Genomic DNA, 23,559 nt, shown 5'->3' with positions numbered 1-23,559 from the left:
TGCGATGTGGTTGTTGATTCAAAACTTTCAAAACTTAGCAATATTACCAAAACCTGGATAAATTGCACATTCTTGATCAAACTGCTTAAGAATGTTTGGGACTCCCCAATCAAACATGTTACTTTCCCTTTCGCTCCATTGTTGGTTACAGTGAGGATACTCCTGCCAGATTTCAGTTCCTGTAGACACTCGTATGTTGGATGTTGGTAAATTGCATCTCATGCAGGTCAGAATTTTTGGGCAAAGAAACACTTGAACCACAGTCAACAGTTTGTTCAGTTTAGGGTATGTAATAATTTCTGAATGTATTTTGTATATAAGATTTTGGTGTAACACTGTGCATCTTCATGGGTGAATATGACATATTTCCAAACGTATTTCTTTTCCAATGTGAACAAAAGACTAAATACTGATATTCTACACATGCTTTAAATTCTTCTCAACAGATTCTTCTCAATATTCATTTGATTGTTTCATTGCCCATGGTCCAGGTGCCTCGGTGCCAAGTTCATTATTTCTTTCTGCCCTTTCACTGGCATGCCTGTTTTGCCCTACAGTCCTATTGCTGAGATGCATTGACACCAGCTCTGGCTACCTGAGAGCCTCTCACTGGGCAAGTGTGTCCCCGGAACAGGCCAAGTTGTTTACCCGAGGGCCATAACTTGAGTGCAGGGGATTCCTACAGATTCAAATGAATGTTGACAGAGCACCTGCGTGGGTGTTGGCAATAATACCAGAGACTTTCCTAAGTCTTAGGGTACTTCTTCTTGGGAAAAACATTTCAGAATAATGTTCTTAGAAATGGTGTTGCATAACATGTGATTTTTGAGGATATCATATGTACCAACCTAGAATGAGGAACACATACTGTCTGCCAGAATGGGGAAACTAATAAAGCTTTGGACCGCTATAAAATCAGAGTCATGATGCATGGAGAACCATTCTGTGTTTTCTTTGATCAAATAGTTTGTTTACAGTTGTGACAAAGTGTTCCATCATAACGCTTCTTTTGAATAAGTCATGCCAAATTCATTCCAAAGTTGACATCTCAATAGCGTGTGCATATTGTATTTACTTGTACTGAGACACTGAAAAAATACCACAATGTCTCTCTATGATAAGAAGTATGTGTCCATTACCAAATATGTCTTTTACTATTGTAAAACTTTGTTCAACAAGTAAGCTTCTCTCTGCAACTTGATGATGATTACATGATTTATAAACCGTGTGACTGTGAGGTCACCCCACGTTGTTTATTTTACACAGGGACTAACCCCCACGCAGTGCCCACGAAATAAACAAAACAAAATCACAGTCAGGCCGTACTCACCGGAACTCCAGTGCCTGGCACCCTTGGCACCTGCTTGGCCGATTAGGCCCAAATACCGGCACCTTCTCAAGGCCCAAGCCAGGCCCCAAACTAGGCCCATGCATTAAGCCCGAAGCTAAGTACATAGCTAGCCATAGAACCAAAATACTTACATACAATAAGCACACAACAAGGCACACAAACACGGTACAGGGACAAGGCACTAAGACAAGGCACACAGAACAAGGCATACAAAACAAAGGAACAAAACAATGCTAACAGTGTCCACACATCTAGACACGTACTGCCTTTTACCTCGCACCGGTAAACAGGGAACAGGGCACCATCTCTTTTCAGTGCCACAGTGAGAAGGGGGAGAATTCACCTTCTCACAGTGACCATTGTTAAAAGATAGAAAGAGTTTAATTTTGAACACTTGCTGTTTTTGCTCTTGAGGTCCAGCCACGGCAATGCTTCTGGAAAATGCAACTTTTGGGAAATGCAACGTTACAGTAATGTCCTCTGTTATCTACTCTCAGTTTAAATATTCCTTTGTGAACACACACAGGAACAAAAACCTTTTCTAAAAAAGGAGAAGTAAAGCATTGCAAGTAAGGGGAAATTTTCAGTAAATGTCCTCACCACTAATTTGTCATTCTTTTTTTCTGTACCAAAGAGGTACTTAAAGAGAGTCAGGAGAAAACAGAGACATTTTCATTATCTTAGATGGTGTCTAAGTAAAGTACCTGCAGGGGAGGCAAAACATGGGCAGAGAGGCACACAAGTAAGTAATATGCCACAGATATGTTTTATTATATTTGCTAATTTACAGCCCAGTTTTTGAAACGATGCACATAAAGTGGTAACACACTGTATATTATGTACATATTTTTGGAGACAGAATGACATCATGAATGACAATATTAAAGGCTTACAATATTTTGTTAATATCTTTGATCTCATTAACAATTGTGATTTCAACGGATCCTTTTTTCAGAATGTACCTTACATTTTGGATTATTGCTGTACCGTCCATTGGGATTTTACTCAACAGGACTATGGCTATCAACACTGCAGAGAAAGGATTTCAAATGTGTATGACGTTGAAAGAAAACACAAAAGACTTACGCCACCACAATCTCACTGCAATTCCACCGAACCTTCCAGCACAAACTGAATATTTGGACATTTCTTATAACAACATTGCAAGAATTGAAGATGGACAACTAATTCATCTTACCCACCTTTGTTTCTTGAAAGCAACAAACTGTAATCTTAAGTTTATTTCTGCGGATAGTTTTGCCAACAACAAGGAAATCAAGGTGCTGAATGTGTCCAATAATCTTTTGAAAATCATCCCTAACATGAACCTCAACACAGTGAGGGTCATAGACCTTTCCGGCAACAAATTCTACAGCTATGCTCTTCCAGATCGTTTTTCCAATTTTACACATCTTGAGATCCTTGCTCTTGGAAGTAAAAATGCTATTTCACTAAAACTCAAAGACTTCACTCCTTTGAAAGACATACATTTAGAACAGCTTATTCTAGGTGAGGGGATCCAGGTGCAAGAATATGAACCTGGATCTTTAGCTCAGTTGAGGTATCTGAAAAAAATGACTCTAAATGTGTCTTTTTGCCAGAGTTTTGTCATTTTTGACCAAATTCTTGTTGATCTTAACCAAACACAAACACAGGAGCTGAATTTAGTAAAGTTTGTTACTGATGATTGCCTTGTGGTGGTTGATCCTTTCAAAGCTTTAAAGAACTTTGATGGTCTAAGGAAACTAACTGTAACACACACATGGATGAATAGCTCAGTCATGGTCAAATTACTAAAAAATGCTTGGCATTCTCCAATTGAAGATTTAACTTTTATCAATATCATTTACAATGAAGACACTTCTGATGGATTTCAATTCCCTAACCAGAATACCACAACAAAAGTAAAATCAATTACATTCGATGGCATCAAGCATTATCAATACCAATACCCCAAATTTAACATAAGTATGGAACATGTCACACTCTTGTCGTATCTGAAGTTCTCAGGCACAGGAATGAACATTCTCCCCTGTAATTTGATCTCTGCCATGCCGTCATTACAAACATTAGATCTGTCGGACAACCTACTGGAAGAGTCTGGTTTTTGGTGGCCCCTCTGCAAACCAACAGAGATTTTTCCATCCCTCAAACATCTCTCTTTGAGTAATAACCGCTTCATCGATCTGGCTCTCATCTCTAAGCAATCCAGTCAGATCAAACACCTGGAATCTCTGGACTTGAGCTTTAACTCCATCCGCCTCACTGGCTCATGCTCATGGTCCCCTAACCTAACAGAGCTGAGTCTCAGCCACAACAACCTGGGCAATGGTGTCTTCAAATACCTCTCAACTACCTTCAAAAGACTTGATCTCTCAAAAACTGGAATTACCACCATAAGCCAAGAGGTACTGTCACAATTTCCCAGTCTGACACATCTTATCTTGAGTTCCAACAACATTCAAGTCATCCCATTGAACCTCAGAGCACCAGTGCTACAGGCCCTGTTCATTGACCAGAATTCAATTGCATATGTTAGCAAGGGTGTGTTGGACGGCTTGCCCTCACTGGAGACACTAGTTGCAGGGAAAAACCCATTCAGCTGTACCTGTGAGTCTTACTGGTTTGTGACAGCCATGAACAAGTCTCTATTGCCAGACTGGCCCCTGGACTACAGTTGTAGTACCCCTCCATCCTATGCTGATACGTCGCTGGTCAATTTTAAGCCTGGAAATCTGTCCTGCCAGCCATGGCTTCAGGCAGCTGTGTCATTTTCGGTTTTGACCGTCATCATTGCCGTTTTTGCCATCGTATTTCATGTCTGTGATGGTGTTTGGTACACCAAGATGCTGTGGGTTTGGATCAGAGTCAAACGGAGAGCTCGTAAGGGGGAGGACAGGCTGTTGAAGTGTTCTTTCAACTATCATGCTTTCATCTCCTACAGCCAACATGACTCAGCCTGGGTGGATACCCAGCTGGTGCCAACATTGGAGGGGGCAGGTCTGTCACTTTGCATTCATGAACGTGACTTCGTACCGGGGCAGTGGATTGTGGACAACATCATCAACTGTGTGGAGGCCAGCTATAAGACCATATTCGTGCTCTCTCAGAACTTTGTTCAGAGTGAGTGGTGCAACTATGAGCTCTTCTTTGCCCAGCACAGGGCCATCAGTGTGGACCAAGACTCTGTGGTGTTTATTCTGCTAGAGCCTATCCCACCTGACTCTCTGCCCAGCAAGTTCTTGAAGCTGAGGACCCTTCTCAGGCAGCAGACATACCTGGAGTGGCCTAAGGACGAATGCAAAAAACATTTATTCTGGAGTAGTCTCAGATCCATGTTACAAGTAGGGGACAAGAGAATTGCATTGAGGAATGTAGCAACAAATATTATGGATACATGCTCCTTGTTAGCAAACCAAGGTTAAAGTCTATGTAGAGTACAATGTAAGATATGCACAAAAGCAAAATGTACATATAAATGTAACTGCTTTGACATGACTTGCTTACGAATAATCACATTATGTATATTTTGATGTTCACACAAGTATCAATGAATAATACACAAAACATGTAGCCTACTTGAAATGCATTGAGAAGACAATTTTAAAAGTTTCAGGCTATTGGGAACAATCATCCTTTTAAATCACCTTTATTATCATGCATTTTAAGTTCAACAGTCTTTTGCATCAAACAGCCTTAGGTTCGTCACAGAAATGAAAATGTCTTCATCTACTGTTATATTTAAGAAATGAAAACATATTTGTAAACCAATTTCTCTCATCTGAAATTCTATTCTGTATTGATCTGTGCTTCCATGGTTTTGGGGGATGAATTTATCCCTTTGTAAATATGTGATCAAAACCAAATAAAACGTTTTAAAAATCAAAATGTTTTTACGTATTGTTGCTACAATATATTACAGAGAGTCCGGTTCTCGGTATGCAGTGAACCATACACTTAATTTCTCTGATGGGACATGCCAATACTGTATGTGTTATTTTGTGGGTTTAGAATGAAGAATAAGGCTTTTCAATATGAATTGTTCGCAGAAGCATACTCATTGACCTCTCTCCCTAAATCTTTTCAGGTATTGGTCAGTGACACACTACCACGTTTCATTAACGCTTTATAGAAAGATTATCATTTTGAACACTGCTGTTTTATCTCTTGAGGCCCTGCCACGGCCATGCTTTGGGAAATGCAACTTTGATTCATATTCATTTTAGACTCCACCAGGCTTGATATCCCAGATTAATTCTGTTCTGATCAATTAAAAGCTATTTCAGAACAGGTCCTTCACTGAAAGTGGAAATTCACCATTACAGAGGAGGAAATAACTAATAAATAAAAAGGTGGTGAAGTCAGAATGATAAAGCACCATGACAGAAACAAAAGGTGACTGTGACACTAAATGACTACCGGAATATAAAGGAAGCCGGGAAAGTTGTGTTCTGTAAATCTAACATCAATTTCAGGATTCCTTTGTGAACATACACAACAAAAAAACCTTTACACAATAAGAGAAGTGTAGTACTGTAAATAGAGGGAAGTTTTCATGAAATGTCCTCACCACAAACGTGTGACACAAAACAGAGACTTTTCATTAGCACAGATGGTGTCTAGGTAAAGTACCAGCAGGGAAGGCAAAACATGGGCAGAGAGAAACACAAGTAAGTAATATGCCACAGATATGTTTTATTATATTTGTTTATTTGCAGCCCAGTTTTTGTACTGAGGCACCTACAGTGGGAACATACTGTATCTATATTCTGTACACATTTGTGGAGGATAGAATGACAACATGACTGACAACATAAAAGGCTAACAATATTCTGTCATATTTTTTATCTCATAAATAATTGTGATTTCAATGGATCCTTTTTTCAGAATGTACCTTACATTTTGGATTATTGCTGTACCGTCCATTGGGATTTTACTCAACGGGACTATGGCTTTCAACACTGCAGAGAAATTTCAAATATGTATGACATTGAGAGAAAACACAAAAGACCTACGCCACCACAATCTCACTGCAATTCCACCGAACCTTCCAGCACAAACTGAATATTTGGACATTTCTTATAACAACATTGCAAGAATTGAAGATGGACAACTTATTCATCTTACCCACCTTTGTTTCTTGAAAGCAACAAATTGTGATCTGAAATATATTTCTCCGGCTGCCTTTGCCAACAACAAGGAAATCAAGGTGCTGAATGTGTCCAACAATCTTTTGAAAATTATCCCTAACATGAACCTCAACACAGTTAGGGTCATAGACCTTTCCGGCAACGAATATTACAGCTATGCGCTTCCAGATCATTTTTCCAATTTTAAACATCTTGAGATCCTTGCTCTTGGAAGTAAAAATGCTATTTCACTGAAACTGAAAGACTTCACTCCTTTGAAAGACATACATTTAGATCAGCTTATTCTAGGTGAAGGCATCCAGGTGCAAGAATATGAACCTGGATCTTTAGCTCAGTTAAGGTATCTGAAAAAAATGACTCTAAATGTGTCTTTTTGCCAGAGTTTTGTCATTTTTGACCAAATTCTTGTTGATCTTAACCAAACACAAACACAGGAGCTGAGTTTAGTCAAGTTTGTTCCTGATGATTGTCTTGTGGTGGTTGATCCTTTCACAGCTTTAAACAACTTTGATGGTCTAAGGAAACTAACTATAACACAAACATGGATGAATAGCACAGTCATGGTCAAATTAGTGAAAAATGTTTGGCATTCTCCAATTCAAGATTTAACTTTTATCAACATTGTTTACAATGAAGACACTCCTGATGGAATGCAACTCCCAGACCAGAGTACCACAGCAAAAATCAAATCAATTACATTTGATGGCATCAAGCATTATCAATACCAATACCCCAAATTTAACATTAGTACGGAACATGTCACACACTTGTCGTATATGAAGTTCTCAGGCACAGGAATGAACATTCTTCCCTGTAATTTGATCTCTGCCATACCGTCATTACAGACATTAGATCTGTCAGACAACCTACTGGACGTGTCTGGTTTTTGGTGGCCCCTCTGCAAACCAACAGAGATTTTTCCATCCCTCAGACACCTCTTTTTGAGTCATAACCGCTTCATCGATCTGGCTCACATCTCTAAGCTATCCAGTCAGATCAAACACCTGGAATCTCTGGACTTGAGCTTTAACTCCATCCGCCTCAACGGTCCATGCTCATGGTCCCCTAACCTAACAGAGCTGAGTCTCGCCCACAACAGCCTGGGCAATGATGTCTTCAAATACCTCTCAACTAATCTCAAAATACTTGATCTCTCAAAAACTGGAATTACCACCGTAAGCCAAGAGGTACTGTCACAATTTCCCAGTCTGACTCATCTTATTTTGAGTTCCAACAACATTCAAGTCATCCCATTGAACCTCAGAGCACCAGTGCTGCAGGCCCTGATCATTGACCAGAACGCAATTGCGTACATTAGCGAGGGTGTGTTGGACGGCTTGCCCACACTGAAGACACTAGTTGCAGGGAAAAACCCATTCAGCTGTACCTGTGATTCTTACTGGTTCATGACAGCCATAAACAAGTCCCTCTTGCCAGACTGGCCCCTGGACTACAGTTGCAGTACCCCTCCATCCTATGCTGCTACATCGCTGGTCAATTTTAAGCCTGGAAATCTGTCCTGCCACCCATGGCTTCAGGCAGCCGTGTCTTTTTCGGTTTTGACCGTCGTCATTGCCGTTTTTGCCATCGTATTTCATGTCTGTGATGGTGTTTGGTACACCAAGATGCTGTGGGTTTGGATCAGAGTCAAACGGAGAGCTCGTAAAGGGGAGGACATGCTGTTGAAGTGCTCTTTCAACTATCATGCCTTCATCTCCTACAGCCAACATGACTCAGCCTGGGTGGATACCCAGCTGGTGCCAACACTGGAGGGGGCAGGTCTGTCACTTTGCATTCATGAACGTGACTTCGTACCGGGGCAGTGGATTGTGGACAACATCATCAACTGCGTGGAGGCCAGCTATAAGACCATATTCGTGCTCTCTCAGAACTTTGTTCAGAGTGAGTGGTGCAACTATGAGCTCTTCTTTGCCCAGCACAGGGCCATCAGTGTGGACCAAGACTCTGTGGTGTTTATTCTGCTAGAGCCTATCCCACCTGACTCTCTGCCCAGCAAGTTCTTGAAGCTGAGGACCCTTCTCAGGCAGCAGACATACCTGGAGTGGCCTAAGGACGAATGCAAAAAACATTTATTCTGGAGTAGTCTCAGATCCATGTTACAAGTAGGGGACAAGAGAATTGCATTGAGGAATGTAGCAACAAATATTATGGATACATGCTCCTTGTTAGCGAACCAAGGTTAAAGTCCATGTACAATACAATTGAATATGCACAAAAGCAAAATGTACATATAAATGTAACTGCTTTGACATGACTTGCTTACGTATAATCACATTATGTATATTTTGATGTTCACAAGTATCAATGAATAATACACAAAACATGTAGCCTACTTAAAATGCATTGAGAAGATACATTTTGCAACGAACATCCTTTAGGGTCGTCACGGAAATGAAAATGTCTTCATCTACTGTTATGTTTAAGAAGTGAAAAAATATTTGTAAACTAATTACTCTCATCTGAAATTCTAATCTGTATTGATCTGTGTTTCCCTGTTTTTTGGGAGTGAATTTATCCTTTTGTGAAATGTGTGATCAAAACTAAATAAAACTTTTCAAATTTTAATATTTTTTCGTTTTGGGCCAACAATATATAGACAGAGTCCAGTTCTCGGTATGCAGTGACCATATACTTAATTTCTCTGATGGGACATGCCAATATGTGCTATTTGTTTGTGTTTTTAGAATGAAGAATAAGGCTAGTACATGAATTGTTCGCAGAAGCAGACTCATGGACCTCTCGCCTTATGTCTTTTCAGATATTGGTCAGTGAATGACGCACTACCAAGACTAATTAACGCTTGTACCACTCTGCTACGTCCACTTTTCAGATTGTTTCCCAGACGTTTCGCCAACCTTGCGACCGCTGTTGAATTAGGGACTCATGGGATTAGTAGTAATAAAGTAGTATAACAAGTGCAGTAATTGGAAATGTGTCAATGTTTGTCTATTGTAGTGCGTATTTTGATAATATATATGAAATCAAATGTGTTGGAATGTGTCGTTTAAGTGTACGTCAAAAATGGATTCGATCACTTTAGCTAAGGAATGCAGAACTTTGTAACTACATTACCCGTCATTATTTTGAGAGTGCAAACAGAGCATGCCCAGTGGTTGTGAATCGCTCCTTTCCCCTCCCTCTACTCAGTTCAATGTAAGATGGTGGTCAGAGTGCTGCTGCTGTACACACAGAGGCTGAAAGAATATACAGGCGTTTTCCCCTTCAAATCAAATACTGAAAACAAACGCCGAAAGAATTCAAGGTGCCTGCTGTCATACAGCTCAGAAAGATAATCAATCCCCGCCCCATTTGCTCTGTGAATATTCCTTGGAGAGGAATCCCAGCAAATATACAGGGTGAGTAACGTTAACGTTATCCCACAAACTCTCACCATAAACTGACCAGAAAGCTCACAAGAATGGTAAAAGTAGCTTGGGGAAACTTTCTCAATATATTTAAGCCATATCGTTTTTAACAAAGTGTTATGTCCTTTCATCGTGGCTCCTAAATGTGCCAGAGTTGTACATTTAAGGTTGACTATAATGTCAAAGTCTTGGTGTTGGTACGAGGGAGAGCCGCAGGCTTACCGGGGCAGTGTAGGCCGCGTACTTAGTACGACCAAAACGACGGTGTTGGCCAACTGGTTTACTAAACCATTCTAACCTTTTGTTGTTATTTTTTGTTCGAACGAAGTTTGAATGACTCGTGTTTATGGTGTGTTATGAAGCGATAACTTTTTACTTGGTTTGTCTGTCTACATATCTTATTAGGCTTCTCTGTTATCAATATCGCGTTCAACGAGCTAGCTAGCCGATTAGCTAACGTCCGTGAACGGGTAGCATTACCCCTCTCGCCAGCGGGCAGTAGTCGTGTCACTTGACCGGCTTTTGACGAAGCGGTAAACATTTGTTTTGCCTACGATCAGAACATGCAGAACTTAAACAGATACATTTACAAACTGTGCCCAGGCAGGATCATATAGATAGCATGAAATGACAAGAGTGATTTGTTTATCTGTCTAACTTGCCCTACACACTCCACACCCATGTCTAGCTAGCTGTCGCTAACAGTAGAACTAGGATATCCTAGCGAACTTGCTACCCTACTATGCTAGCTAGTTTTCCCAGCTAACGACAATTTAGCCTAGGTGTGTTGCCAGTGTGAGCCAACGCTGATTTGACCCTAATTTATCAAAGTGTTAAAATGGTTTTCTCAAGCAAACATTAGTGACGTGGCAGTGCCAGCTTGTCTCCGCTGAATTTCCAGTCGATACACGAGAGTGACGCCAAGTAAGATTCAACATTATGGTTTGGTATTGTTCGCTAACATTAGTTTATTTTTATGTCTGGCTAACTCGGGTGTCTCCAACTGTCGCAAACTTCTAACGTTCATGCTGCCTTTAACGAAATTCACGCCAGTTGAGGTTATTAATCGGTTCGGTTGTGTAAATGAGTATGACAACTGAAACCAGTCTGGGCTTTAAATTACTTGGTGAATCTGTTCTCGACACACTGTATGGACAACCCTAGATAACGCTGGTTTACAAGCTAAGTTTTAGCTTCCTAGGTAGCTAGCTTGCAAAGTCACATAGCTATTTGCCTTGTAATTAAAGAGAGACACGGCTAAAGCATTCAAATGACAGTCGGTATGCCACGGTTCAATCCTTCTGAGGTTAATGTTGACAAGACTAAACGAGCTCATTTAGCCACAATTAACTGATGAGAGTTGACTGTTTTTTCGATTACCATGCACTAAATGACACTGTGACAGTTTAGTTATTCATTGTATTCCCGCAATGTCGTATAGTAGATGAACAGTAGATTAGTACCCATCGGCATAACATATTTCAAGGAAGCTACCTTTGAGCAAAGGTCTTCTGCGGAACCTTAAACGTAATTGTTTAGAAACTAGATAACTCCTCTGAACTCTTGGCCTTTTCCTGCAGCAGTGCCACATGTTTTCACACACAGGCGGGAAGTGCCTGCGGTTAATAAGGCTGGGAAGTGGTGTTTCAGGGATGTGGGTAAGTGGCCATGCCAACCTTGCCCATCGGAGTTCCACCTTGCTGAGCATTGAGGGGGGCCCAACTCTGTCTCCTCTACGCCTTTTAATCAGTCGATGATCTTCAAAGGCCACATCTCTCTAAAGAGATGGATTTGCGCTTGTCTCTAAAAGAGCAGTCAGCCTTTCATATGTCACAGTGTCAGTAGCTAAACTCTACAGACATAGGTCGAATGTGTGTTTGCTTTGTTCCAATGACAGTCCCATATTCCCTTCAGTGTGGCTTTATTCAAACTGATAATTAGCCTCAGCTTTTGTGCCAGTGTCCTTTTTTGTATTTTTTCCCCGCAAGATCTTGCACTGGTATTAGTGTGGGTGTCATATCTTAGCAGAGACATTACATTAGTTTCCCTGAAACTAGCAAGCTAACTGGGAATCTGCCAACAGACTGGGCTTGTAAAGACCAAAAACAGCATAGTTGGCACTGATAGACAAAAGCTCTCTGGCTTGCAGACTAATGTATTTCAGTGATATATTTGGTGATGTCATGCTTCAGCTGTAGCATAGATAATAGGAATGACAGGTGTCTTTGTTTCCCCTTCCCGTGATCCTGTACCAGCAAAGTTTGAGGACAAAAAAAAAAAAAAAATGGTTACCTACAAGAACATAAAAAACTGTAGCAACTGGTTTTTAGTACGTAAACAACAGTGACACGCAGCATGATAGAATAGAATAGAAGATAGAAAAGCCTTTATTGTCATTGTATTTGCATACAACGAAATTTAGAGTGCTTCTCCTGTTGGTGCGACGAGGGACAACATATAACACAACAACAACATATAACACAACAGTATTACAACTGTCGTAAAGTAGGAATAGCTTAAAAATAGATGCATTTAGCATGACTGTTTCCCAAGCTTACCAAACCTGTATGAGGTATCAGGTTGTGCAGTATGTTTATGGTTTCACGCCTAAGCTTCAAATCTGTCAGGCCTTTTGTTCGAGTTGATATCGTTGACTTCCCTGGCCACGTTGTGTGTTATGTCCCTTGAGTCATATTTGTATCCAGTAAGAGAATGTGTGCACTCTTTGTCCATTCTCTCCTCAGTGTTTACTGAAGATGAACACAGCTGTTTTTCCAGCAATTTGTTGCTACTTTGTATGTACCAACACACACAGAGTCTCTCTCTTCTCAACATTGATTGCCAGTATGTTAGCACATTTTATTCCTGTCCTGGCAAATGTTAGATGCCATCTGAAGAACCTTCCCTACAGTGTGGACAGCACTGTCACGAGGAGACTGGGGGTGCATAGGCAAGGCATGTGATGGAAAGTGGACTTCTGTGTGCTCTGTCTATGCCCTATTGCTACCTCTAGTGCATGCAGCACTGAGACCATGTGAATCAGCACCACCTCACCGCCCAGAGCACTGTCCACTTCCTCTTAGCTAACTGCAGTGGTGGCGTTTATTTTGGAGTGGGAAGCGGATGTGAGAAGCCAAAGTGTGAGGTCGGACGCATGCAAGGTGTCTGTCTTTTGTGTGTTTTGTTTTTTTGTTTGGCATGATCCTCCAACCCAAAGGAGATCAACAAGTTGTTTTAGGCTGGATACAAGCATGTGTGCTTACCTGGCATTGATGTATGTCAACAGCAGTGTGAAAGGAGTCAAAGACAAATTGGCCTTGCTCTGTCCAGTGTAGATTTAGGCCTATGTGTGTGTGGAGTAACAAACCACAGAAATAACAAGCATGACCCAACAGTGAAAGGCGTTCCTGATACATGGACAGAATGCGGTCAAGGCCTTTCCTGAACTGTACAGAGGTAGAGTATTGCGCACTGTGTCAGTGAGATCTCGTCAGGGGGAACGAGGGCAGCCTGTGCAACGCCTGGAGTGTGAAGCCTCTTTTAAAGGACCTGCTTTGTGTACAGTACATGTGGGAAACGGGTCAAGTCCTTCCCTCCAGCCTTGAGAATAGAGCTCTGAGAATGACCGTCTTAGCAGGGTTTCCCCCAGAAAGGTTGTGTGGCCAGATGGTGAACAGTCTGTTAGGGGAGAACCGGTGTTGGAGTTAAATACAAGAAAACAGCATCTGAATTTCATTATCTATGTTAGTATGTGACATACATGTATGACAGTATGACTCATAACTACCAGGTCAAAATGTTTAAAAAAAGCTCAGAAAATAGATAAGCATGAAGTTGTCAGGACAAATTACCACCATATTTCTTTACTTTACAATAAGGCTAGTTTTGGTTTAAAACTAGCGGGCTGACTACATAAAAGGCATGCAAAAACCTTACAAACACCTACAACAGTACATCTGGCATTGATGAAAGCTTGCTAGCATGCTAAACGGATATAGTTGGTGATGAAAGCTTGCTGTGAAAGCTTGTCTTACATTTTCACTGGGTGGCCCAACTTAAACCGCAGAAAGACAAAGTGCTTAGTCTGAGTGGCAACTGGCTAGGAAAAACGGCAGGCTTGTATTCATCTATCCTTCACATAACCCATATATTCAAAATTCATTTTGAAGATGATACCAAAACAAGTTGCCTATAAAAGCATACTTTAGAATGTGGCAACTTGATGCATACTGTAAATGTGCATAAGTCAATAAGTCATACATAATAAGGCTGATCGGGCATCGTCAACATCATTGCAGCTATTGTATTCACTGACAGTGAACACCTTAGTGAAACTCAGTCCTAGACAAATGTTTTTTGTGCACTTCGTGTTTTGGTTTATATTGCCTTTAAGGTAAGAACGATAAAGTCCCTTTACTTCCGTGCTGGCTTAGCTCTTTAAGGCATGGGAACAGATTTTTTTCCAATGTAAAATGCAGGCAGTGGACTTAATAGGCCATGCATGTGATACAGTGAGGGAAGTCTTGTTTTTGAGGTCACTCCTGTGCCCGATGACTTTGTTTTCCATAGAGAATGTGTGTGTGTGTGTGTGTGTGTGTGTGTGTGTGTTGTCCTTTATGACAATCTAGGAGAAGGCCTGACTCGCTGTTGATTGGTCATGGGTTTGGACAAACACACGTTACAGCCCACCTGGTCAATCATTCACAAGATAATGGCTGTAGCATACATTCAGATTCACATGTACATGAGTGAGGTCATTTTGGAGGGAACCTCATGGTTCACTTCTGGTAAAAGAACACTGCAGTATTGCAGGTCATTGACATGTCATCGCTAGACTAATGTTGTTTGATAGCCATTGTTTATTGACAAACACTGTGTGCGCCACCTTGAACATTTGTGATCAGCAGCATTATTGTTGTGTGTGTGTAAGTGTGTGTGTGTGTGCTCGTGTGCGTGTGTGTGTGTTCTCCTTAAGTACACATAGTGTAGTTTTACATAACACTCTCCCCCTGCAAAGGAAGTGTGTGGGAAAGTTCGCCAGCCTTGTCATGGAAACTGGCCCTTGTGGTCATGACAAACACAGGTCTCTTATTTGCTGACCCCCGGCGTCAGGACAGGAGCCCTTTTCAGGGACTGTTTGCCTCCACCAGGTGACCTGCTCTCAGCACCCAGCGGTGGCCTAATGTGTTACGGCCATGGAGGAAACTGCCACCACAGCCAAGCGCACCCTGAGGGTTGGCACCTCTGCGGGCACACTCTCCATGTTGTTTACGCTAAACTATAAAGCTGTGTCCTTGTGTAACCCAGGTCTGCTTCTCGTGTGTGTGTGTGTGTGTGTGTGTGTGTCTGTTTGTGTGTGTGTGTGTGTCGGTTTTTGTGTGTGTGTCGGTTTTTTGTGTGTTTGTTTTTGTGAGTGTGTTTTTGTGTGTGTGTGTGTGTGTGTGTGTGTGTGTGTGTGTGTCCTCTATGGCCGCTACTCTCTCTGCTTATACATAAAGCAAAGGGAAGTTTCCCTGGAATATAAACAGAGATGAAAGATACTCCTTGATGTGCTCTAAGCCCAAAAGTGTTCAAACAACATGTCTGTTATCTGTGCCACAGACTCCCTATCTAGTAAACCTCCAGGTGTTATACAGTGTTCCAGTAGTTTTATTTATGGGCTGAACCGATAAGGTGCAGGGGCCGAGGGTCATTTTATGTATGCAAAAGCTTTGAGGCTCAAACATAACTCCAATCAATATGTGAGCTTCCTTGTTTATGAATTGCTATTTCGGTAACATTTTATATTTCTCTTGTTCAGTGGTTGAACTAGATTTACACTGATTTTCAATAGTAATGCTTATAGTATTAAGCAGAGCCCTTAGTCCAAACTGACTTACAATACAATAAAAAGTCAGAGGAAAGTTAAGGGAGGCATTGGCGTGGACGGGGCGCTGGGTCTTATGTGGCCTTTCAAACTGTCTTGGCAGAGTTTTTGTATGAGCTAAACAAGTGCTTGTTAGGAATGCTTTGTAACGTCATTGTCGTCAATGTCTGCTCTCCAACTGCCATTGTTCTTTGTTACGGTTTTTGAGATGAATGTTTTTAGTCTGTCCTTTTTCATTCATACCAGACCTCGTCGTGGTTCTCCTGTTTCCTCATCTGTTCAGCTAGAGCAGCAGAGGTCAGCCCACTTCCTGACTCGTGGCCCTGCGGGGTCATCCGTACAGTGGGAACTGGACTGCTGGTATGGGGCCTGTGTGGCCTGTCTACATTGCAAACTTGCCTCTCGCACGTACGCTCAAAGTTCAGACAGTGGGCCTTCTATTGCCCCCTCTCTACATTGTGCTACATTTCTGCTCCTGGTACAACTGCCCCCTCATATAAACAAGCTAGGTCTGCCTGGGGTTCTGTTGTATGTCTTAAGGCCTACTAGCTACAGCACTGCCCCGCTAAGAGCTAATAGCTAATGGAGCTATCCTCATGGTAAGACGCTCAGGACAGGTTGCTGACAAAGCAGTGATTGTTTTTCACTTGTTTGTGTCTTTTATCTGTATGTGTTTCTCAGTCAGGGGAAATCACAAGCTATACTGTTTTGTCTTCCCATATCTACCAGACTTTCACCTCATCGTCATCCTCTCTTCTCGCTCTTCCCCCTCGCAAAGGGAGTGTGACAGTTGGCAGCGGTGGTGGTAGGGTGGGTGATGTCAGAGGGTGCGTGACGGCAGAGGGTGCCCCCCAGCCCCCTACTGCTCCACTAATATCCAGGCGTGTGATTGTTACAGACCTATACAAAAAAAAAACCTGGCCTCTGGTTAGTGGCCCCTGCCCTGTTACTAATTTGATCTGGGCGATGGAGGCTACGCTGCTTGTGCTCGTGGGCTACTGCTCTAGGCACAGGTGCCGCAGGAGAGGCAGAGGCAGAGGCCGAGGCAGAGGAGATGACCGTACATGTAGAGCAGGAGAGAGGAGCGTGGCTGGGGGTGGGTGTGTAGTTGAGGGGTTGGCCCACTGCTTGCCGTTTCCACTTCCCCTTTTAAAGAGAGATCTCACACGCTAGCTCCACCCCCATTACCACTGACCAGCGCTGGATATTTTTAGCAGGATAGTCTATGGATAGTCCCCCCCACATACACACACACACACACACCTCCCTCCTTCTTCTGATTCCCCTACCCCTTACCCAACTGTCCTCCACTGTATGTGCTGTAGTCTCTGCCCTCTTTCTACCCTTGCCCATCTCGCCTCTCTTTCCACGTCACACTCTCCAGCTCCCTTTTTCTTTGAACGTCACTTATTTAGATTTATCTGGCACTCTGCTTTCTCTCACCCCCTTTCAGCTACCTGCCCTCCTGGCCCTCTTCCTCACTTTCTCTCACTGACACTCTGTCTTTCTTTCTTTCTTTCTTTCTTTCTTTTTTCTATCTCTCTCCTTCCCCTTCTCTCCCTGCTTAAGTGGAGTTTCTCCTGCTGTGTTCATTTAGACTTCTGAGAGTTCTGAGCAGTCTTCCACTCCTCTGCTTTGCACCCTCAAACTGTCTGTATGTGTGCAGAGATGAACACACACACACACACACACACACACACACACACACCCATGTTCATCTGTAGGCAGTGTGCAATCCCCTGGAGTGCAGCTCGCACCCAAGTAAAAGAAGACCCTTTTACAGCCAGACCAACTAGGACCTGAAAGGTCAACGAACTCTGTGCCCTCCAAAAAACTCTCTGGGTATAGAACCGTGTGGAGGCGAGACTGATTTGGGGTCAGTCACACATTGCCTGCACACTGGTGGCGAGGGGGGCTGGAGCAGGAGGACTCAACCCCCCCCCCCCCCCCTCTCTCTCTTTGTCTTTGTTTGTTGATCAGAAAGCCGGCAGCAGCGGGCCTGTTTGCCTGAGCCATTGTTTGCAAGGCCTGGCTGCACAGCACAGCCTGCTTCTGTCCAAACACACACATGTACACAAAAGGGCACACACACATGTACACAAAAGTGCACACACACACACACACACACACACACACACACACAGACATATCTCTCTGCTCAGACTGCAGGAAGTTCAGGGTTATTTGTGTGCCTTGAAGCGGATGTGGATGTGTTCTGGTCACTGACGAGCGAATAACAGCAAGACTCCAGAGGTCGCAGGTCTGGCCACCACAAGCCTACGCTATCCGCTAAAGGTGTATCAGTCACCCCCCTTTTATGTGGTGAAATTATGTAGCCTAGCGACCCAGTCTTGATTGTACGCTGAGAGAAATATTTTGTTTGGTGATCTGTTGACTAGGGGTCCTCAAAGTTCATGAGACAGTGCCCCAAACCTCGCGGAGGGGGTGAAGCCCCGCTGTCTGCATTCCGGAACGTTCCTGGAGGTGTGTGATGAAATCATTGGAGATTATCTGTTGTCTGGTATGTTTGCTGTGACTTGTTTCCGACTTGGCGAAAGTGATGGGCTCGAGCTTCCTGCCCCGATGAGCCAAATTTGAGCTGAGCCAAGATGGCGGCACAAAACCAACTGATTGACAGATGACTGATTCATCTGTGTTATTTCAGTAGAGCATGAATGTGCTTATGAATATAATAAGGGAGAAGAGGAAAAAAGGGTTGGCAGCTCTGGCTTGCTCGTTTCAAATCAGGTGCAACGGGCTAAGTCTGTCCTTTCTAGAGCGTGACATCTCGTAAGCTCTGTGATTATAAAAATCATGCACTTACAAATCCACATAGGTTATTTGTGATGGGGATGGTATGGCAAAGAAATGTTCAGTATTAGCGCTGATGCTAGTAGCTCCTTCTTGTAGCTTTCCAGTGCTTTGGGTCCAAAACAATTTAGCGTGCTAGCGTCACTATAGTAGCAAACACCCAGATGACGCACACTCATTTTACCAGTGATTTCTGGTGGAAAAGCAGTGGAAACTGTGTAATGAATCTTGATGTTTAGTTTTTGGAAGAGACAAATCTTCTCTGCTCCCAGATTGTGCGTGTGTTTGTATGTGTGTTGCTGTGTGTGTGTGTGTGGCTGTGTGTGTGTGTGTGTGTGTGTGTGTGTGTGTGTGTGTGTGGTTGGGACAGATGCCTGGTGTGCATGTCTCAGTAGCAGGGCCCCTGTGACGGTAGCTTGAAAGTCTTTGTTGTTGCCTTTGGCCTGACCACATGATGGAGTGAGCAACAAGCAAGAAGGCTCTAAGATGGCCTCTGTGCCAGTCCTCCTATGAGGGCTTATTATTCACTCGCTGCTTACCTGCCAGGGCTGGCTGTCATGTCGGATGATGGGTCGATAACACCTCCCATCTCTCTCTCCACCTCCCTATTTCTCCACAGACCTCTCTCTCGCAGTTGTACACATGTATACACACGCCGCTATGTAATAACATCGCCACACACACACACACATAAGTCACACGCCACACGCCACACACTTCCGTTGCAAGCGATCAGGGTCAGTTGTGGCCTTTTGCAGCTATTGTTTGGTTGAATCCTGCAGCCTCTTACCATAAGAGCATAAGGCCAACTCTCCCTCTGTAGTGGCCACATGTGCTAATCCATTCGACATTCCCAAAGCCATTGTTTAGTGCCAATTCAAGTAGTGAGGTGTTTTTCCTTGCTTTGAAAAATGTTTTTATCAACCCAAACTGATGTGAACTGTGAACAGTGTTATGTCATGGGGACCTTGACTTATTATTGTCTTATCCATTGCCATGTTTATCTTTAAAAAAATAAACAAGACAAGAGTTCAAAATGAAGCCTACGGTGTGTTTTACAGCCTTTGGAAAGATGGTTGATAAATACTGTGGTCAATAGTGTCTTTTTTTTTTCTATCTGCACCTCTGCGGTTGTATTACCGCTCATTGTTGTTGGAGCATGAAGTTAATGGACCACTATTCTCTTCTTCTTCCTCTTCCTCTCTCCAGCCCTCGTGCACAGGCCCCCACACCCGCCGTAAGAACGAAGGACCGCATCAGTGCCGTTGTCCCTCCCCCACCTCCCTGCCTCTCTCTCCTCCTCACTCTCTCCTCCTCTCCGCCGCCGCTTCTCCCCCATCGCCGTAGGATGTCGGGCAGCCCCGAGCTGAAGGATGACCTCACGGACTGCCCCCTGTGCATGGAGCCTCTGGAGATCGACGACGTCAACTTCTTCCCCTGCACCTGCGGCTACCAGATCTGCCGCTTCTGCTGGCACCGCATCCGCACAGACGAGAACGGCCTCTGCCCCGCCTGCAGAAAGGTACGTGTGTGTGTGTGTGTGTGTGTGTGTGTGTGTGTGTGTGTGTGTGTGTGTTCAGTGTTTGTTTGTGTGTGTGTGTGTGTGTCCACCTGTTGAACGACCTCTGCCCCGCCTGCAGAAAGGTACGTGTGTCGTCCTCCCCCCCACCCCCCCCTTCCACCACCTGTTTGACTATTTACATTATATTTATTTGTTTAGCAGACATTTTTACATAAGCGACTGTACTGTAGAGACACACATTTCCATCAGGCTGTGTGCTCTGAGGGCGTGGCACCCCATGACCTTGGTGTTTACATCTGGTCTACCTGTTGAGCTGCAGGAACACAGCAGAGGACCAAGGAGTCTCTTTAATTTGGGCTGTGTGTGTACTAGACTAGTCTCAAGCAGGAACTATGTGTCCTTAAATGCACATCTCCAGAAATGTATGATGATGGAGAGAACACTGAGTAGAACCCTCCGCTGGGGGAAGCCTGGCCGCCAGAAAGAGCAAGGTGGACTGTCTATTACTGCTAGAGAGGTGAAGGCAGGACGTGGTGCTTGCAGGATGGTGCTGGTGGTGAGGATGGAGAGGATCGAATGATGCTGAGGCTGACGACAGTCCTCACTTTTTAATGTTGCGCTGTTCTACAGTCCTTAGTCACCATCTGGTTGTAATGTCATGCCTGCAGAGTCATGTTGAAGAGGCTGAACAGCTTCCAGTACTAGACTAGCTGATTGTCAGTTAGGCTAGCAGTTGAACAGCTTCTAATACTAGGCTAGCTGATTGTCAGTTAGGCTAGTAGTTGAACAGCTTCTAATACTAGGCTAGCTGATTGTGAGTTAGGCTAGCAGTTGAACAGCTTCTAATACTAGGCTAGCTGATTGCTAGTTAGGCTAGCAGTTGAACAGCTAGCAGTACTATACTAGCTGATTGCCAGTGTCTTCCCTCTGATTATAATCCGTACAGAGATGCAAGAAATCAACTGTCTCTTTGAGGTTATAAAAGAACCGTTCACCTTAACTGTATGAAATCTTAAATTCCCCTCAGATGCGTCTTTGGGAGACGCTCCGCAGTGAAGAGCTGTGTGCGGTGTAGCCCAGCGGAGCTCCGGTGCATGCCTTTGATTTCCATCAGAGGCGTCTGCCTCAGAGTCGCTTTCGCTACCCTGCATTCATTTCATCTTGTCAGGGAGGGCTTACTGGAAATGTTGTACGCCTAAGTGGGAGAACGATTGAGAAAAGGTCCCCTCCCCTGTTGTTCTCAGAACAGTCGATATTGTCAGCAGTCTCTGAACTTCAGAGAAAAGCGGAATTAGATCAGTCGGGGAACTACTCCTCCCTCATGTTCTCCACACCTGGGGTAGTCCACACAGGCAGAGTTTTGCTTTGAGTGAGCATCGCTAACTGAGGCTCCATTTATGAATGATATTTTGTTTATGTGGTTGACGCTGGTTTCTGTGAGTGATATGTTGAAATGCTGCTTCATTCTGATCACCCATAGATTTCAAAACAGTTGATTTCAGTGGTTAATAAGAGAAGAAACAGTTATGGTATCATCATCTCTCTTCAAATCTGCTGATATTCACATTAATATGAACCACACGAGCAGTTCAAGGAATCACATTCACTTCTGTTCAAACTGTTTTTCAGGGATGTGTATCTCAATTTGTAAAGATCAAATATTAGACGAGTCTACACTTCAGATATTGTTGTGCAGTGTCACATGTGGGATAATCACACACACACACACACACACACACACACACACACGTATTGCCTGTTAGCTTAAGGGGCAAAACTTCTCTTTTGCTCTCTGTCTATTTCTTTCGAGTCACTTGATTTCGAAGGTTCTCTTTTTCTATGTATCTCTCTTTGTGTCTCACTTGATTTTTTTTCATCCCGGCCTCACCGTGCGTCCTGTGATCTTTTGCCCTGCGCGCAGCCTTACCCAGAAGACCCGGCGGTGTACAAGCCCCTGTCTCAGGAGGAGCTGCAGCAGATAAAGAACGAGAAGAAGCAGAAGCAGAACGAGAAGAAGCAGAAGATCACGGAGAACCGCAAGCACTTGGCCAGTGTGCGCGTCGTCCAGCGCAACCTGCTCTTCGTGGTGGGGCTGTCGCAAAGGCTCGCCGACCCTGAGGTGAGAGAGTCACGACACAGACAAATACGTATGCATACATACACACACACACACACACACACACACACGCACTCCCCCCCTACATTCTCTCACACTTTGTCAACACAGACACACACACACACAAACACACACACACTTTTGCAGATATTCATCCCTGCAAAGACACACGAACGATGACTGAAGGCATGAAACACTTTCATATGCAGATCCTGTAATGTATGTATGAAAAGCCATGTGTTTATCCCACAAAACTAATTTCTTGGGGGAATTTAGTTTGATAGTAGTTCTTAGTGGAATAATGGCTTATTGACTTTTTGGAGACAAACAACAGGAGGTGGTGTCTAATTTCTGAATTCTCAATTCTACCAGCCACTCATTGATATTTATTCGCTTAAGGTTATCCATTTTCAGTTCTCTCTCTCTCTCTCTCACACACACACGCACACACACACACACACACATTCCGTCTCTCTCCCTCCTCCTCCTCATCAGAATCTGAAAGAGATTTCATTTTCTCTGGAGCCAATGCAGATCACCTCATTGTGGCATTTTGAAGGCTCTGTGGTCCTTGACAGCCTCTAATTAAAAATATTTGGTTCCCCACCATAAAGCTGTTTGTCTTGCTGCTGGCCCAAGCCTGTTGCCGACGATGGGAGCAAAACATTGACTGACTAGCCTACCTTTATCGATAACTAGCCAGTGACGTAACTTTTTCAAATTGCCTTTTAGGTGAGGTAACTTGAGGTGTCTTCTCCTGCATAGGCCTACTGACATCAGCTGCTCGCTTGACACCCGCAATGTAACGTTGCATGGTTGCTCAAATAGTTCGTCAGATTAGGCTACTCAACTTTGTAAAATGAATGAACGATTGACTCATAAGGAAGTCAAGCCAAACTATTTAAAAAGCACTTTTAAAAACAACTGACGTTGACCAAAGTGCTGTACAATTGAATCACAATAAAATATCACAACAAATAGAAAACAGAAACAAAACCATTGAACTGCTCTCCAGCTTTGAATTTCAAGTCCAATCAAATTGGAGGTCAGTGGCCCGAACCTTGCTCTGATTGGCTGAGATGCAGTAGGAGACGTAGCTTACTTTTACCTGACAGCTAATAAGTAACTTAGTGAGGCTGCCTGCCGATTGAGTTGAGTTTTTATTTTTTCAAAGAACGATTCAATGGCTTCAATTATGTTTATTAAAAGCCCCCTTTGTTTACCCGTCACTGTGACTGGTAGGTTGATCAAATTCATCCGCCAATTCACAAAATTCACTGTCATTTGACAGGTGCTAATTTCCAACCCTGTCACACACACACACACACACACACACACACACACACACACACACACA

The 23,559-nt window shown here is 43.3% G+C and overlaps 3 protein-coding genes across 4 annotated transcripts in view; all 3 read left to right on the top strand.

The window, feature by feature from the left end:
- Nucleotides 1–2,073: 2,073 nt before the first annotated feature.
- On the top strand, nt 2,074–4,776 carry LOC308375001 (toll-like receptor 6; the record flags this gene model as incomplete). The annotated part of the gene is made up of 2 exons (XM_080851020.1): nt 2,074–2,093; nt 2,307–4,776. The coding sequence occupies 2 exons, from the start codon at nt 2,074–2,076 to the stop codon at nt 4,774–4,776; spliced, it is 2,490 nt and encodes an 829-aa protein (XP_080707146.1).
- Nucleotides 4,777–6,239: 1,463 nt separating this feature from the next.
- Nucleotides 6,240–8,705, top strand: LOC308375380 (toll-like receptor 6; the record flags this gene model as incomplete). Its single annotated transcript, XM_080851502.1, has 1 exon — nt 6,240–8,705. One exon carries the CDS (start codon nt 6,240–6,242, stop codon nt 8,703–8,705), a length of 2,466 nt encoding a protein of 821 aa, XP_080707628.1.
- A 986-nt stretch (nt 8,706–9,691) lies between these two features.
- cnot4b (CCR4-NOT transcription complex, subunit 4b) overlaps nt 9,692–23,559 on the top strand; it is a 35,480-nt gene continuing 21,612 nt past the window's right edge. For both annotated transcript variants that reach the window (XM_080851546.1, XM_080851545.1), the window contains exons 1-3: nt 9,692–9,878; nt 19,774–20,086; nt 22,008–22,205. In XM_080851546.1, coding sequence (XP_080707672.1) covers nt 19,913–20,086; nt 22,008–22,205 — 372 coding nt within the window. In that variant the 5' untranslated portion in view covers nt 9,692–9,878; nt 19,774–19,912. The remainder of the gene's footprint in view (nt 9,879–19,773; nt 20,087–22,007; nt 22,206–23,559) is intronic.

Source organism: Sprattus sprattus (assembly GCF_963457725.1).
Source record: "Sprattus sprattus genome assembly, chromosome: 14".
Lineage (NCBI taxonomy): Eukaryota > Metazoa > Chordata > Actinopteri > Clupeiformes > Clupeidae > Sprattus > Sprattus sprattus.
Note: the sequence above shows the minus strand (reverse complement) of the source record. Positions and strands in the feature narration are given on the sequence as shown.